Source organism: Protopterus annectens, chromosome 15.part0 (genome assembly GCF_019279795.1).
Source record: "Protopterus annectens isolate FY-2018-M chromosome 15.part0, PAN1.0, whole genome shotgun sequence".
Taxonomy (NCBI): Eukaryota; Metazoa; Chordata; order Ceratodontiformes; family Protopteridae; genus Protopterus; species Protopterus annectens.
Genome location: NC_056749.1, coordinates 603,773,885 through 603,786,174, shown reverse-complemented (window position 1 = coordinate 603,786,174; position 12,290 = coordinate 603,773,885). Strand labels below are relative to the sequence as shown.

Below are 12,290 nucleotides of genomic sequence, written 5' to 3'. Positions count from 1 at the left end.
CATCATTTTGCCACTCTCTGTTTCTTAAACCTGTGTTTCTGAATAGAATCCCACATTCCTACTGGAAGTGGGAAGAGATATGTGCTATTTGGCATTCACATTTCATGCTAATTAGATGTCCACATTTTTTAGCTGAATGTTCCAACTTCTCAAGGGCCTTTGTTCTTTGAATTTTCTATGTTGGCAGGTTGAGAGGTATAGCCTTATTCCTACACACAAGGGAGCACAAACACATCACACAAAGACACACAGACACCACACACACGTGCACACATGCACGCACACGCGCACACATGCACACACACACACACACACACACACACACACACACACACACACACACACACACACACACACACACACACACATACACACACTGGATGATCACCATCAAAAGACAGTGATCCCTTTTTCCACCTTGCAAAAAATGTAGTATAGTGATTCTCTGCTGTTCCTGTGCCAGCCCCTTTTCTGGGGGAGACTACATGGCTAACTTGCATTAGCCTTTCCCCAGTATTGCATTTGGATGTGGCTTTGCCAGCAAGCCTGCTTTCCATGTTGCAGCCAGTGTCAATGAAAAGCCGTAGCAGGAATGTGGCCTCTGAAACACTGAGGCTTATCACAATGCATAAATCTTCAGAGTTATGGCTTCCATTTTGCAGTAAGCCTTTCTGAATCCCAGAGAAAAAAACAATAAGCGGAACATTGAACTCACTCCTTTTAGCAAAATGGCAATGTGATTCTTTATTAAATCAACCAGTAAGTTATTTCATCTCTGCAAGGAGACTTCATCAGACTAGCTCAAGGTTAAACAACAGCAGCTTAAATAGTTAAAAAAAGGCATGTGACAATGATACGTGATAAAAAACAAGTTAAAAATAAAACAAAACTCCTAAGAGTGCTTTTTCAGCACTGCTTTAAAATGTATATGATCTTTCTGATTCCTGATATTTACTGCTTCAAAAAAAGCATTAAAAGACAAGATATTAAAATCCTGGTCCTGCTCATGTACCAACCCAGCGTAATTCATCCTCTCCTTGCTGTCTCTATACTCCTTACCGATTTTTCTTTTAGACCTTTCACCTATTTCCTCAAAATAGATCTTATGACTCTCTTTTTAGATTCTGATATTTTAATATGTTCTATGAAGATATTATCTCATTACTTCTCAATATTTGCCATCATAAAATATTTCTGTACTGAATGTATCTATACTGCTCTTATCTTTTATCTGAATATTCAGATTGTCTAAAGATTCCCACCATTTTGCTTCACATGTATAAATTACTGTGTTGCTTTGTGTGTAGACAATAATTGCAATGTAACTTATGGTATTTCTCTATCTACATCATGTATGTTTAATTCTGGAGCTTTTCTCCTCAGGTCTCTGCTGAAAAGGGGCACCTGTCCAGTCAGACTAACCTGGTCAACAAATGTCTATATAAATAAATAAAATTCTACCCCGGAGGTTCTGATGTGCTTAAAAGTAATTGCCAATTGTAATCTCTGCAATCCAATTAACTTATGAAAACTCCCCTTATATCATGATTTTCAGCATTCAATACCTAGAATAAATAGCTTTTAAAATTTGCACAGACAAAAGAAAACAAAGCATTTTTGTCACCATTAATGCAGATTGCATAATTATGCTTGTTTTCCTTCTTTTAAAACATTTCATCATCATCTTCAACCCCTTTTTTCCCCATTTAAACATGGAGTCAGGGTGCCAAGTCGGCAGTCGCCACCACTCTCAGTTCAGTGCCACTCCCCTACCTTTTTTGGCCATCACGCCTGACTGTCTCATATTTTCTCTCATTCAATCCAGCCATCTCTTAACAGGATATTCTTGTTTCCTTTTACCTTCTTAATGTTTCTCCTAAATCTTCTTCAAAAAATCATCTTCTACTTTCCTGACCCTGTACCTGAATGACCATGATCCTTTTCTCTCTGACCTTCTGGGTGGTTGGCACCGCTTTGGCTTCTGCTCTGATGTTGTCATTTTTCTTGTCCACCCCTGTCAAAGGAAAAATATACTTTAAAAATGATCAAAACATGGTAGGTTCAGGTTAAGGCACTTTAATCTTGCAGCACAGAGACAAAAACGTGCTAATACAGAGTTTGTCTAACCAGAACAGGAAATACTTTCATTTTTATATATTCTTAAACTGGTTATGTCCTACCATGATGACGTAACAGATTACTACCTTTTTCATCATCATCTGCTGACCATCTTTCCCATGATTTTCTGCTGATTTATCATTTTTTATGTGAAACTTCCTGAGGAAAACAACATGGCCTTGATTACTCCCAGTTAGATACATGTTATGTTACCATTCAAGATACTATGGCTAATTCAAGCACAATGCTAGCAGTTCATTTCTCTAATAATCCTTTGTCTACTTTATCTCTAAGTTACTGCAGCTGCACATGTTCTCATCCTTCGGACAGAGCTGATTGTCTAAAATCATTACATTTACAGAATATAGAATTGTTTATCCATTCGTTCCTGACCTAGCAGATAAGCACCTGCTTCTCAAGTACATTTCCAAAAGGCATAAACATGAATACTGCTGTGCTAGCAGTTACTAGGTCAGAGGGCAACTTGCAAGTTTCAGAAAGCATACTGCAGTATGCAAAGAGCATCTTTTTCAGTCTCAAATGAAACTCAATTTGTATAAAATACAGTGCATGAAAAATAGAATGAAAAGTGTATTAAAATACTTGGTTATTAGTTGGCATTAAGCATACACACATTAATACATATTTTTTCTAACATTTCCCTCCTCTTAATACTTTTTTATTCTATTTTCAAAAAAGAATAAACAGTTTGCTTCTTTTCCTAACTTCGTCCACTCAGGATTTGCAGTTAAGAAAGTCATTCAATTTAAGCTTTTATGAAAGTGTTTCGCATTCTAGCAGCTCTTCAAATTCAGTACTTTGATACATAGTCTCAGATACGGATATATCTATGAATTCTTTAATTAATCTCTTCATGCAGGGGATTCCACAACAAACACAAACTCCTATTAGGAGTAATCCTACCCCAATGGCAATCAATATGTTCATAAAGATGGAACCCCACCCCCCAAATGCATTCTGGAAAAAATCTGTCAGAGGGTTTGGGCCTGGCTTGGTCATGGCCGACACTTGCTGAATCACCTCAAGATGATCATTAATTTCATGCTGATGGTCAGGAATAAATGCACAGCATTCTTCTTTGATTAGCGCAAGTCCCACCCCTCGCCGCTAGGGTGAAGTCAAGAGCCATTCGGTTTTGGAGTACTACAGTTCTCATGGCATTCAGTTATCAGTTCAAGAGCAGAAAAAGTCGCATTACTCATTACTTCGAGAAGTTTCGACAGTTTTCGCAGCTCCCATATCGATTTAACTGCACCATATGCAGGTAATATACCTGCCCAGGATATGACAGCATCACTCAAGTCCATGTGTACAAGTTTGGTTCCCACATCACGATGGTCTTTCCAGCCCACTTCGATCCGTCTCACTGGATTCTCAGGTTTCTTAACAGTCTTTTTGGTCACGTCTCAGGTATTCCGAATATTTCCCTGAGGCAAAGCCGCAGTGTGTCAGATGGCCGGAACCAGGTACCCCAAAAAACAACTGCCAGACCAATTCTCAGGTAACCATTTATATGCCTTTTTACCACACACAAAATAACAGTCCTCTACTTTAGTTGTTACTTTGTTACGAAATGACTGCCCTGCATGAAACATTTTCCTATCTATTACAGATAACTGTTTAAAAAGTACAGGATTGCATTGTACCTGATCAAGAGTCTTATGCATAGATTTCAAAAATGAGTCATAATCTGTACTACAAGATCCACTCAAATCATTTGGTTTTCTATAACATTTATACTGTACTGTAACATTACACTTACTCCATCCCACTTGGATGGTGTCATTTTTGTAAAAACATACAATTCCTTTTTGTGTCACAGGCAAATACAGTGCTACTTTATCATGTGCTTTAATAGCAACTGTGTCAAAAAACAGATTTTTCCAGGTCTCATTGACCCCTAGGGGGATAGCAGTCATCAATAAACCCCCGTATGCTGTTGGTATGGCCGTACAGACCCAGCAGTTCGAAACATTAAAAGTCTCAGCGTATACACGTGTAATTGCCTGATAAGTGTTAAAGTTTGGATGCCAGTCTATGTTTGATTCATTACGTCTAATCAGTTCAACCTTTGCGGCAGGAAAAAGGAGTGGCCACAACAAAAAGAACAGTGTGATTAGCATAACAATTAAAATGATCATACAAGTTTTCTGAGGTTGCTCAATGTCTCTATTTGCTCTGTACCTGGCCATTTTGTTCTTGTTGTACAACAGTAACAAAGTTTTTGTCCAACTCAAAGTTCCTAACCAGTTTACAGTGCGTCAAATGAATCCAGGAAGCTCGCTCTGCGATCTTGACTGCAGTGGGTGTCGACAGTAGTACCTGGTATGGACCTTCCCACTTCGGAGAACTCCAATTCTTTCGCTTCACAATCTTCACCCAGACCCAGGTGCCTGGGGCTACTGGTGCTTCCGATTTTGGTTGTTCTTTATCTGAAACAGAATTTAACTGCAAAAGTTTGTTATTCAAAAATCTCCTCATATACCTTGCAAGTGAACTATCAGCCTCCTGCTCTGCAGACATGAGAGGTTTCCACTGAGGTGTATAATATGCCCTCCCAAACAAAGTTTCAAAAGGAGTTAATCCCTTTGCATTTGGAACAGTTCTCATGCTCAACAGTGCTAAAGGTAAACAGTGCACCCAGTTCTTCTGTGTCTCAGTCATCAGCTTCCTAAGCTTGTTCTTCAACACCCCATTATGCCTCTCTACTAACCCTGCAGATTGGGGGTGGTAAGCACAGTGATTTTTCAATGATATTCCAAAATAACAACTGAGTTGCTGTACTGTTTGGTTCACGAAATGTGTACCGTTATCACTATAAATCTTTTCCGGTATGCCAAATCTGGGTATAATTTCTTTAACAAGGACCTTTGCAACAGTAGCTGCATCTGGATTTTTAGTCGGAAAAGCTTCTACCCATTTGGAAAACATATCTATAATGATAAGGCAATACTTTTTATTCTCGCATTTATTCAATTCTATGAAATCCATACAAATAGTATGAAACGGATACGGTGGTGTAGGGAAACTCCCTTGCTTAGGCTTCAATGCCCCTTGTGCGTGATGCTTGTTACAAACATGGCATGCTGCACAAAAATGTTTTGTATAATTTGTAAATCCATAGGTTGTAAACACTCGATTCACTAACTGTACCATCCCCCCTGTTGAGACATGGCTCTGCCCATGGCTCAACAACGCTGCATATCTAAACAAATTAGATGGCAAAATTGGTTTCTTTTCCTTGGAGATGTGCAGTCCCTTTTCAAGGGTTGCTCCTCGTTTTATCCACTTCTGTTTTTCTAAATCTGTAGTAAGTGTCTGCATTGTTTTTAACATTTCTAAATCTAAGGTCTCAGAGGGTTGTAATTCCTCACTCAAGAGAAAAGCTTCTGTGGCTGAAGCTGCCTGCTTTGTAGCTGTATCAGCCCGTGCATTACCTTTTGAAATCTTATCCTGTTGCTTTGTATGAGCTACGCATTTGCAAATAGCTACTTTTTTAGGTAATTGAATAGAATCTAATAGATCTAAAATAAATTGTGCATGATTAATTGGTTTACCAGTAGATGTTATCATTCCTCTATTTTTCCACTGCTGCGCAAAAACATGTACAGTAGAAAAAGCATACTGACTGTCAGTATAAATGTTCACTTTCTTACCTTCTGCTAAGGTACATGCCCTTGTCAAGGCAATCAACTCTGCCGCCTGTACAGATAAATTGTGTGGTAAGGATTTTGCTTCTAAAGTTTCAGTATCAGAAACGACTGCATACCCCACTAGGATCCGTCCTGTAGGACCCCTCCTGCACGAGCCGTCCACATAGTATGTCACCTCGGCATCATCCAAGGGAACATCCGTAAGGTCCTGTCTAGGTAATGTCTTTTGCTCAATCTCCTGCAGGCAGCAGTGCTGTTTGCCATCTGCAGGGGTTGGGAGCAAGGTTGACGGATTCAAAGTTGTGCATCGTTCAATTGTCATATGATGTTGGCTCAAAGTATAGTCATACAGGAAAGATGTCTAGCAGGAGAAAGATATGCTACTTTTTCTTGCAGTAAAATAATTGCGACTGCATGAGGCACTCTCAATGTGAGAGGGTGGAATAACACTATTGAGGCTGAAGTCTGCACTGCCATTGCAGCTGCAACTACTGCTTGTACACAGTGGGGCAGGGACCGCGCCACTGGGTCTAACTGTGATGAGTAGTAAGCTATGGGGCGTTGCTTGTCCCCATGTTGCTGTGTCAATACTGATGTCATATAACCCTGCTTACAGTCTACAGTTTGAATAAATTACTTATGATAGTTTGGTAATCCTAAAACTAAGGATGATGCTATCAGTTGTTTCAGCTTGCAGAACGCTGCTTCTCCTTCTGGTGTCCATTGTAATAAATCTTGTGCAGCCATCGGCTTTCTAAATATTAAATTGGCCAGTGGAGTAGATTCCAAAGCATAATTTGGTATCCAGCTTCGACAAAAATTAGTAGTTCCCAGGAAGGACATCATTTCCTTCTTGGTAGTTGGTCTAGGTGCCTGTAATATTGCCGTTTTTCTATCTTCGTCTAATATTCTACCTTCCTTAGATATTACATATCCCAAGTACTTAACTTGTTTTCTCCAAAGTTGTAGCTTGTCCTTGTTTACTTTGTGACCTTGAGTAGCTAAAAACTGTAATAAAGCTATCGTGTCCTCCTTGCATTCTTGCTGGGTGGGGGCTGCCAGCAGAATGTCATCTACATAAAGTAAAATCTGACTACCTCTCAGTGGGATAAATCCCGCCAGGTTGCTTGCCATTTCTTGTGCAAATATTGTTGGACTTTCACAATATCCCTGTGGTAATCTTGTGTATGTATACCGCTTTCCCTGAAATGTAAATGCAAACCAATATTGGCTGTCAGGGTGTATCGGTATTGAGAAAAATGCATTACTAATATCTACCACTGAAAAATATTTCTGTTCTGGCTTTAAATCATTCAATAAGGTGTGTGGATCTGGCACCGTTGGTGCCCTGGGTATGACTGCATTATTTACAGCTTGTAAATCTTGGACCATACGCCATTCCCCATTTGCTTTCCTGATAGGAAATAAGGGTGTATTACATGGTGAATCAGGAGATTCTATTAAGACAACTTCCTTAAGTAAGGCTGCTATTATAGGTTTGATTCCTATCTCTGCATCCTTTCTCAAGGGATACTGTCTCTTCTGGGGTCTAAATGCTGACTTTGGTGTAATAGTAATTGGTCCTGCTGTTCGTATAAGTCCTACATCTGATTTCCCTGCTGACCAGGGAATATCTGGTATGCTTCGCAAGGCTTTTTCCTCTTCTTCTAATAAGAGCAACACTCAGCTATTCTCACTAGCCTGTGAGTGCACAGCTGGGTGTGTCTGTGTAATCCAATTCAGTTTCTGTTTCTGTACTCCTTGTTCGGAGAGCTCTAATTCTGTCTGCTTTTCCCATCTTGTGACTTTTTCACCTAAGTCTGCCCATTTCAAATTTTTATTCTTAGTTAAGCTAACATGTGGCAATCGATTAGATTTGTAAAGTGCTAAAAATTCCTGGGGCAATGAACAGCTCACTACACTGCTTCCCTCTGCATCCCAGTACAAATTTCGTAACACTAGTCTGTTTGCATGGTTCTGAAACAATTCCTGTTCATAATCTTTATCAGGTCCTGGTCTATTACAGTAATATAAAGTACAATGCAACAAATGCTGTTTGTCAGTGTCGAGGGAGGGGGACTTACTGATGGCTATGTTCATCAGTTCTTCGGTTACTGCCCCTAGACCAGTCGTAACTAAGTCCTGGCTGTACCAATAATATGTCTCACCCTCCGGTCGCACTACAAAAGTATCCATCTGTCGCTGTGCTTCCATACCCTGCATGGTTAGAACTACGGCTATGCCAAATATCTGCATTAAGTCTCTACCCAAAAGGTTTACTGGGCATTTTGCAGAAACCACAATTTTACTTCTCTGGGTCATCCCTGAAACAGGGTCTGTTATCGCTATGTCATGGGAGAGTGGCTCCCGATACAGCTGTCCATTAGCTGCCTTCACTAGTATATAATCTGGTGATTCTGAATCTTCCGGTAATTTGGAAGGGTGTATCAGGGTCCGTGAAGCCCCTGAGTCACACAAAAATTTGACTTCCCTCCCCTCTACCAGAAGCGTCACTTCCGGTTTTGTGTCTGCTAAGTAAAGCTCTAAGCTCAATAAAGCTAAGTCCAAAATTTCATCTTCTTCGATGTCTGCAAATTCATGTACATCCTCTACCCCTTCTGCCACGTCCTCCAATCCTGCTATCATATTTGCATTTGTCTTTTCCGGCTTATTTTCATTTAGTGATTCCTGACTATCATATAGTCATTCTTCCTTATTCTCTGTAGTCACCTTCTTATTTAGCCTGCAATCCCTTGCTAAATGTCCTTTTTTCCCGCACTTAAAACATTCACCTTTTTTTCTTTCTTTCTTCGAAATCTTCTGATTGCTTGTCGGATTGTTTATTTCCCTGGGCATTTTTCATACCCTTTCTCCCAGTTTGTACTACAAATACTTCTGACCCATCTTCTGCCGAAAATACTTGAGTTTTCTTTTTCTTTTTACTATTAAAACGTCTCTCTGCATGTCTAGCATATTCAAGTAATGGCTGTAATCTACTTGTACGATGATCTACCATGTGCTTTGTAATAAAGCTGCTAATGGGAGTTATACTACCCTTCAAGAATGCATTCTTTAACTGTTGTTCATATGAGGAATCTTGTGTCTGGTTTTCTGGTATCTGCATTCCGCAGTGGTTATTAAAACATTCTAACAGTCTAGCATAATATCTATCAACTGTTTCACCTTCCTGTTGAATACACTGATTAATGCAAGTCCAATCAGCCCTAGGCTTCCACTTTTCAGCGATTCAGTCTGTCAGACCTTTCACTCTGCCATCCAGTTCTGCATTAGTATGTGGGAGTGGTCTAAGTTGTGCGTCACGAGGATTCCAGTCGCCACTGATCATGTGCCAATCTGGACCCACAATTTGTCTAACTACTTTTTCTACTTCTTCTCCATTCAAATGGTAACTTAATCTCATACCTTGTAAGTCTTCTAAAAACTTTCGAAAATTCACTTTTGGGTGGGGAATTCCCTCCGTGGCTTTCTGGATATCTTCCGGTGTCCACGGTCTATAAACTAAAAGAGTTGGATCCTGTCCTGCCTGTCCTGCCTGAGGATTTGGTACTTCTATGAGTGGGCATATCTCTTCTTCACTCATAGCCTGTGATTTTCTATTTATTTCACTTAATTCAATCTCCCTCCTCAAGTCGCGTGTTCGAGACCTTGTCTCGATAGGATCCCTGACAAACAGTTGTGATTTTGCAGGAACAGCTGGGTATAGCGGAGGTGGATCGGTTTGTCCACTCGCTTCATATTCTGGTAAGGGAAGTGGAGGGGGCGAAGGAGGGGCCGTTGCTATTACCAAGTTATTATCTTCTTTGTCTAAGAACATTGTTTTTGAATTCTTTATTCTCTGTTCCCTGCGATTTGCTTCCTCAAGCCACCTATGCACCTGAGGGACTCCTAATTGTCGTTGCTTTTTTAGTTGACCTTTTGCATCTATTTTTAATTGCTTAACAAGTTTCATAAGTGCAAGTTTATCTAAATTACCATCAAATTTATACTTATCAACCCATTTTGTATAATACTTAACATCGTCGGCACGCTGCAATTGCATATATTTCGCGTCTTCAGTTAGGGGCGGGTCTCGGGAACTCTTTGTGCACTGATTTCCCATTCTTGCCTTAGCTAAGCTGTAAATTGTTACGTAACCCTTTTTATCACATGGTACCACAGTTCTATACCTTTTCACAGTTTATCTAGAATAACTGCCTACCTATTCTGTTTCCCTGATATATGACAAAAACAGTAACCCCTTTTTCTGTCCCTGATCTGCACATGCAAATCTACCTGACAAAAAACAGTTCTGTAATTAGTCCCTGATCTTAAAACAGAAATAAGGTAATTCCTCCTTACCTGACCCTCCGTGAGTTGATCCACTGGATCGTTGACTCGTCCTCCAATCCCAGATCAGAAACAGTGGCTGGCCTCTTTCCAACGACAATTCAGTCGGAGGTCTTTCAAAGCAGAAGAGCCGATTTGGCCTCTTCTCCGTATGGATGCATGCCACCGGGCCCAATTCTGACTTAGGCCTAGAGCGAGAGGTACTTTCCGGTCCGAAGGACCAAACTGTCAAAGGAAAAATATACTTTAAAAATGATCAAAACACGGTAGGTTCAGGTTAAGGCACTTTAATCTTGCAGCAAGGAGACAAAAACTTACTAATACAGAGTTTGTCTAACCAGAAACAGGAAATACTTTCATTTTTATACATTCTTAAACTGGTTATGTCCTACCATGCTGACGTAACAGATTACTACCTTTTTCATCATCATCTGCTGACCATCTTTCCCATGATTTTCTGCTGATTTATTGATTTTTATGTGAAACTTCCTGAGGAAAACAATATGGCCTTGATTACTCCCAGTTAGATACATGTTATGTTACCATTCAAGATACTATGGCTAATTCAAGCACAATGCTAGCAGTTTATTTCTCTAATAATCCTTTGTCTACTTTATCTCTAAGTTACTGCAGCTGCACATGTTCCCATCCTTCGGACAGAGCTGATTGTCTAAAATCATTACATTTACAGAATATAGAATTGTTCATTCATTCGTTCCTGACCTAGCAGATAAGCACCTGCTTCTCAAGTACATTTCCAAAAGGCATAAACATGAATACTGCTGTGCTAGCAGTTACTAGGTCAGAGGGCAACTTGCAAGTTTCAGAAAGCATACTGCAGTATGCAAAGAGCATTTTTTCAGTCTCAAATGAAACTCAATTTGTATAAAATATAGTGCATGAAAAATAGAATGAAAAGCGTATTAAAATACTTGGTTATTAATTGGCATTAAGCATACACACATTAATACATATTTTTCTAACAACCCCACAGTGTCTTACCTTTCACAGCAGGCACTTCATCCCCATCACCTCTTGCTTCCTAGTCTGCTCTGCTTTCTCTGCCCAGGTCTGTGTGCCATACAGAAGTACTGGTCACATCACTGTTTTGTAAACCTTACTTTTCAGATTCTTTGGTATCTTCTGTCACACACTGCCTCTGATAATGTTTCACCCTTCCTACATAAAATGCATCACAAGTGATACACACAGCAACATAAATCAATCAGATGGAATTGCAACTGAAATACCCCAAGGCCTCATAAGACTTACTGTTGTTAGTACAATAAAAGGAGGGAGAACTGTCCAAAAATCTGCATTGCTTGCATGAATTACAGGAATATGTGTCTAACCCTGTGGGTATTATTTGTAACCACTATCTGGAATATCTTTGTGTCCATTACCTAAGGCTGAGAGCTAATGTTAAAGGAGATGGAAACTCAAAGCACCTGAACCCACAATGAGTATAAAATTAGAGAAACCTTGCTGTTCTTATTGTGAAGAGTAGTAAAATGCAAAAACGAAAACAGCAGTATTCTCTATATATTAAACATTTACTGAGACACAAGGTGTATTCTAATAAGGAAATAATTTTATAGAAAATATAAAACATGCCTTTCCCATGGTTTGAGGGATGTTAGACAAAGAAAAGAATGCAATTACAAAGCTAAATAGAAGGAGATCTTGAAACAATATATAGCTGTACATTGCTTCAAATATAAATGACCACAGTTTTTCCATCTTTCCACAGATGGAGTTGTGCTCATTGATCCAGAATACCTAAAGGAAAGGAAAGGTATGTATGCTACTATCATGTGCTCTCATGTTTTGGGTAACATTAATGTACTTCTTTTATCTGGACATTACTCTTTAATTTATCAGTCTTTATGTTTCAGCCAAAGCTAGATTTGTGTTTATTGTCTGACTAGAAATGGCATAGTTCTTTCAGTCCGGGGGGGGGGGGTTGAATGCATGAGTATATTTATGCATGTGCAGGTCTGTGGGACAAGTAACAGGCATTTACTAACATGTTAGAAGCTACTGTCTGGTCTGTTCCTGTGTGTGGTTGTGTACTGTGCCATGATCTACTGCTGCTAGCATTCAAGTACACTTTTGGGCCTACCCTGATTATTCCTTTTTCATCTATTCTAG

At 39.6% G+C, this 12,290-nt stretch overlaps 1 protein-coding gene across 5 annotated transcripts in view; it reads left to right on the top strand.

Moving 5' to 3' along the window:
* ARR3 (arrestin 3) overlaps window positions 1–12,290 on the top strand; it is a 535,442-nt gene that overhangs the window by 233,819 nt on the left and 289,333 nt on the right. For all 5 annotated transcript variants that reach the window (XM_044057442.1, XM_044057444.1, XM_044057443.1 and 2 more), the window contains exon 5: window positions 11,890–11,934. In XM_044057442.1, the coding sequence (XP_043913377.1) occupies window positions 11,890–11,934 (45 nt within the window). The remainder of the gene's footprint in view (window positions 1–11,889; window positions 11,935–12,290) is intronic.